Source organism: Parus major, chromosome 23 (assembly GCF_001522545.3).
Source record: "Parus major isolate Abel chromosome 23, Parus_major1.1, whole genome shotgun sequence".
NCBI classification, from domain to species: domain Eukaryota; kingdom Metazoa; phylum Chordata; class Aves; order Passeriformes; family Paridae; genus Parus; species Parus major.
Genome location: NC_031791.1, coordinates 166,585 through 171,942, shown reverse-complemented (window position 1 = coordinate 171,942; position 5,358 = coordinate 166,585). Strand labels below are relative to the sequence as shown.

The 5,358-nt window shown below is 64.5% G+C and overlaps 1 protein-coding gene across 1 annotated transcript in view; it reads right to left on the bottom strand.

The window, feature by feature from the left end:
- The window catches only part of LIN28A (lin-28 homolog A), an 11,264-nt gene extending 7,035 nt beyond the window's left edge, over positions 1–4,229 (bottom strand). Inside the window, exons 1-2 of the mRNA XM_033519612.1 lie at positions 4,199–4,229; positions 3,210–3,388 (exon numbers count right to left, since the gene is read on the bottom strand). Coding sequence (XP_033375503.1) covers positions 3,210–3,388; positions 4,199–4,229 — 210 coding nt within the window. The remainder of the gene's footprint in view (positions 1–3,209; positions 3,389–4,198) is intronic.
- Positions 4,230–5,358: the final 1,129 nt, after the last annotated feature.

Sequence of the window (5,358 nt, the reverse complement as noted above, 5' to 3'; positions counted from 1 at the left end):
GAAGGCAGCAGGGAAAGGCTGGACGCTGCTCCCGCACAGAGAAACTGTCCCTTGTGCTTTTCCTGCACGGTCTGGGATGGAGCTGCCTCCAAACACGGTTTTTTTTTTTAAAGACTCACGTCATGCTCACACGGATGATTATTTCTGTTACCCTGGCAGCACGCACGGGCTGGCACAGGTGGGTGAACAGCCCAGCTCAGCCAAAACCCCAAAACGGCCACTTCCAACCCCTCATGGGGACGGAGCCGCTCCGCCAGCCCCGACCCCCAGGCGGTCCCGGGGGGCTGAAGCCCCTCCCGTGCCGGGATGTGCCCACCCAGCCCCGCACTGCCCGGGGCACTGGGGAAGGCCGGAGTGCCCCATCCCGGCTCCAGCAGGGCTGATCACGGCTTCATGTCCCACACGGACCTGATGGAACACTGCGGGCACAGCAGCCACGGTGCCCGGCAGAATTTCTTGCTAAAATCATGAGAAGGAGCGAAAAAACCGCACTAAGTGCGTTTATCAAGGATTTAGAGCTGCTGGCTTGGAGAAACGCTTGGAAATGCAGAGCCAAGCTGTGGGGAGCAGCGATTTCCAGGCACCGGACCTCTCCTTCCCCTCTGCTCTCAGCCAGACCCCAACCCCAAATCCCAGCCCTGCTGGTCAGGGCTGCTCCTCCAGCTCCAACCAGTGGCACCGAGCCTGGATTTTCTCCTTTCCCTCGTTCTAAGTTGCCTTCCCAGGCAGCTCCACACTCCTGTGAGTGATGCTCAGAGCCCGGGAGCCGCATCCCGAGGGGACCACACTGCACCTTTGGGGTCTTCACCATCACCAACCCAATTTCTGCCACCTCAAGATCCCAAATTCCTCAGGGGTGCTGCTCAGCCCTTCTCCTCCCCGGGACGATCTGCTCTGCTCCCCTCTGCTTCATCCCTCCTGTCTCCTCAGAGCCCCCAAATGAATCCATCTCCAGTGTCCAGGGGAGGCATTTGAACCCAAATGCCTCATTTTTAGCTCACAATGCGAGGGAAAGGCAGCCCCAAGGAGCCCTGTTAGTCTCCTGTCCTGCCGAGATTTTAATCTCTTTGTGATCAGATAAAGGCAGAGGGAGATGGAGACGCGCTCCCTGCAGAGAGGGGCCATTCAGACCTGGTTCCTGTAATAAAGTGATTTAATAGATCTAAAGAGGCCAATTCCCTTCTTTCTCCCACAATTACTTCCTGTGGGTCATCATTCACATATGTAAATGAAGAGGGGAAGGAGCGGGTTTTGAGGGGCTCTGGAGGGTTAAGCCCCAAAGCTGGTTCGGGGAGCTGAGCACACCGAGCCCTGAGCGTTGCCCACCCTGGCTTTTGGTGGCTTTTGGTGGCTTTCGGTGGCTTTTGCCCTCTCAGCCCGGACCCCCTCCCCGGGAGCGGAGCCGACACGGGCTCTTGGGGAGCGACCGGATGCTCGGCATTGGGACAGCACCTGGACAAGGATTCATTTGCCCTGCAAAAGCAGAGAGAGCTGCTCCCTCTCCAAGGAGGGATGCTCTGCAGCGGGAGAGACACCGGGAGCACCTCCGGCTGTTTCTGCAGGACAGCAGAGATTTTGTGCCACCGGTGAGCGGAGCAGGAGGAGAAACCCGACCCGGAGGAGAAGAATTCTCCATCAACCCAAAGCTTCTGGTGGTGCAAAGCCCTTTGGTGCGGCAGGAGAACCCCCCGCACCCCCGGCCCCTCTGCTGCCCCAAATCAGCCGCTGTTCCCCAGAGTTCCCTGTACTTCCCAAACGCCGCGATCTCGGGGATCCCACGGCTCCCCCGACCTTGGAAACTGGGGGGCACCGGGAGGCTGCAGGTCTGTCCTGGCGGTGGGATACACCCGACAGAGACACCCCAGCTAATTCCCTTCCCCTGCAGGAATGTGAGCAGGAGCAATCAGGAAACCAGACTGTCTGGGGGCAATAAAGCCCCAGGAGAAGGGCGGGAGGTTCTCCCCAGGAGCGCTGGGTCCCGCTGTGCTACATTGAGATGCAAAGGCCCATTTGCTCTCTGGAGAACACCAGGATCTGTTTTTCCCCGGCTGATTTGGAGCCCTTGACTCCAAAACCAGCTGTGCCTGGGACAGTGGCTCCTACCAAGGCGTTTGCCCGTGCCACAGCCAAGGGAGAAGGGATTTGCATCTCCCCTGGGCAGCGTTTGCTCGCCGGGTTGCCAGTCCTGCCTGCAGCCTCCACTCGTGGGCAGGGAGTGAACGACCCCCGGCAGCCCCTGCTCCAGGAGCTCCTCACAGCCCGGGGGCTCAGTCCTGCACCCCCAGCCCGCAGGATGGACCCGGCTTGGGGGGCTTTGGGCCCGTGAAGAGCAGCAGCCGCTGAAGGCTGGTCCGGGGAGTCCCCGGAGCCAGCAGCCCGGTGCTGCTCTCGATCACGCGCACAAACCCCCCGTGTTCGCTCCAAAAACACCCGTGCCCCTTCATTCGTGCCACTCTGCCCCCCCAGCCCCACGGCAGCGGCTGTCCCGAGGTGAGGGGCACCACACAGAGCTCCGTCCACGCGAGCCGGGGCTGAGCCCCACATCCCCTCCCAGCGCTGGCCCCGCTTTGGGCACCATCTCCAAACCCCTTCCCCCAGCCCCCGGGGGGATCTCCCGGCAGATCCGAGATCCGGGGCGTTCAAGGAACTTCAGCCCCCAATCCACGACTTCTCTCGGCGCAGGGTCCCCGACACGCGTGGGGCAAGGTCAGATCGGGCACGGGACTGTCACTGTCACACAGGATCCGCAGGGACACCAACCCGACGCCTTTGTGCCACCGGGACAAAGGGCGCGGACAGAGATGCCCGGTCCCGGGATGAGCTCCAGCGGCAAACTCCCGGTGCCGCATCCCAGCCCGGCTCGGGGCTCCCGGGAGCGGCTCCCGGGGTTACCCCGCCCGCTCCCCGCGTCCCTCCGCGGGGTGAGCGGCTCATCCCGCCCGGCTCCGCGGGCACCTGCTCCCCCGCCCCGGCCCCGAGGGGCTCCTCGGGCAACAACCACGGGAAAATGAAATCGCTCGGGATCAGCTTACAGGGCCGGTCCCCGGAGAGCAGCCCCGGCCGCGGCCGTGCCTGCCCTTCCACCCGCCCGGGGACCGGGGGAGCCACGGCCGCGCCTGGGGGCGCCAGGGGGGTCCCCATCCCTCCCTCACCCTCCGAAGGGTGCAGCCCTCCCCTCCCCAGCTCCCCACGCGGCTCCGGACCCGTACCTGGTGCACGAAGACATCGACGGGGGAGTCCAGGGTCGCGCCGCCCTTGGCGGTCATGGAGAGGAAGCCGAAGCCCATGCGGACGTTGAACCATTTACAGATGCCGGAGCCGTGCAGGGGCTGGGACTCGTTCTCGGCCTTGGGCGAGTCTCCGGCCGGCTCCTCGCCCGGCTTCGCACCTGGCGAGAGACCCACGGAGCCGCTGAGCCGGGGGTTGGGGGAGCCGCGGGTGCCCCCCGGCCCAGCCGCCCCGCACCCAGCCGGGCTGCCCGCACAGGAACCTCAAATCCTGGGCTGGAAAATGCCCAAAAAATCCCCAACCCCCAAAAAAATCAACAGAGAGGTGAGCTCTGCCTCCACGTGTGCATGGGGATCACCCCGGGAAACGAAGGCAGCTCCTCCAGCATCACCCGGGCAGTGCGTGGAATGGGAGCCCGAAATCCGTTTCTCCCTCAAAAACGTTAAAAACGAAAAAAAAAAATAAATTAAAAACCCCAGACACAAACACACACAAAGACCAAACGAGCAACGAAAAAACAGCCAAATTATTTTTTCTCAAATCAAGATATCAAAACAAAAATTTAGAAAAAGGGGGAAAAACTCCCCCAAAATACCCAAACCAACAAATAACCCGAAACTCCCCTGCCCCCAGCGAGCCATGCTGGAGAAACTCTCCCTTGCCGTCAGCATCCCCCCCTTGCACCGTCCCACCCCCGCTCCCAAACACCCCCAGCAGCCGCCACCGGCCCCAAACTTCTGGGCTCATCCTGGGGCTGGAGGGGGGATAAAACCCCCCGATAAATCCCCCCCTGCGAGCCCCCCAGCGCTGCGCGGGGCAGAGGGGCCCGGCGGGCCCGGCCGCGCTGCCGGGGCTCAGCGGGGCTGGGTGGGCCGGGCTCGGGGGGGTCCCTGCGCCCCCCAGCCGGGCTCTGCCGCCGTTATTAATAATCGCGGAGCCGAGGCGGGCTGCGACAATAATATAACTTAACCTGCAAACTGCTGGTTGGAAACAGACCCCATCCCGACACTCGCTTGCAAATTCCGAGTTGTGGCTGTTACCGCCTCCTCCCTCCTCCTCCTCGGCCAGCTTTGAGGGTATCAGGCCAGCCAAAAAAAAAGGGAAAAAAAAAAAAAAGAGGAAAAAAAAAAAAAACAACAAAAAACCCAGCTTAGACCCCGCCGGGAGGGAGCCGGGAGAGGTTTGACTCCATCTTCACTCCAACAATAGGGGTGGGAGGGAGCGGGAGGGTTTTTTCAAAGGCTCCCAAATTCTCGCAGACAATAGCAGCCCCCGCCCCCCCCCCAGGACCCACCCGCGGGGCCGGGGGGCTCCGGGCCCTGCTCCGCCATCCCGTCCCCACGTGATCCTAATTAACCCCCCCGCTAATAGCGACACATTCCGGGAGGGATTTGCAGAGGGGGGGTCGTGTGGGTTGACCCCCTCCCCCCCCCTCCACTTAGGGCACTTAGGGGCGAGGCCACCTGTCAAGGGAAGAGGTGACACCCGGGGAGGGGGGGCTGGAGGTGGCACCCCCGGACATCGGGGGGAGCTTCCACATCGTTCCTCCGCGCCCCCTCCCCACGAGCGGAGCCACCTGCGAGCCGGGACCCGCTGGGACGGGGGAACCGGCACCGGCCGGGCTGCGGCACCGAGGAGGGGGCGGCTTTCCGGGGCACCGGGGTCTTCCTGCGCCCCCAGCCCCATCCCGTGTACCGCGAGTGGGACCGTGCGACCCCCGGGATGCGCAGCCCCGCGGCCGCGCTTCCCCCCGTCCGGGCGGCACCGGCTGCGGGAGCGGTACCGGGGCGGTACCGGGGCTGTACCGGGGCTGTACCGGGGCTGTACCGGGGCGGTGCCGGGGCGGTGCCGGGCCCGTCGCCCCCCGGGCCGGGCGGGGACAAAGGGCGAGTGACCAGCGGCTCCATTTCCGGCGGCGGACAATGCCCCGGCCGTGGGGGCACAGCGCCGCCCGCCGCCCCGCCCGGGCCGTGCCCGGGGGTCCCCTCCAGCCGCTCCCAAACCGGGACGAGCTCTCCGAGCCCCCCAAGGGGGAGCCGGGGCTGGGGGCGGCGTCTGCGCCCCCCGCGGCCGCCCCACGCGAGTCCCGCGTGGTGTCACCGAGGGGAGCACCGGGGACACCGCGGGCTC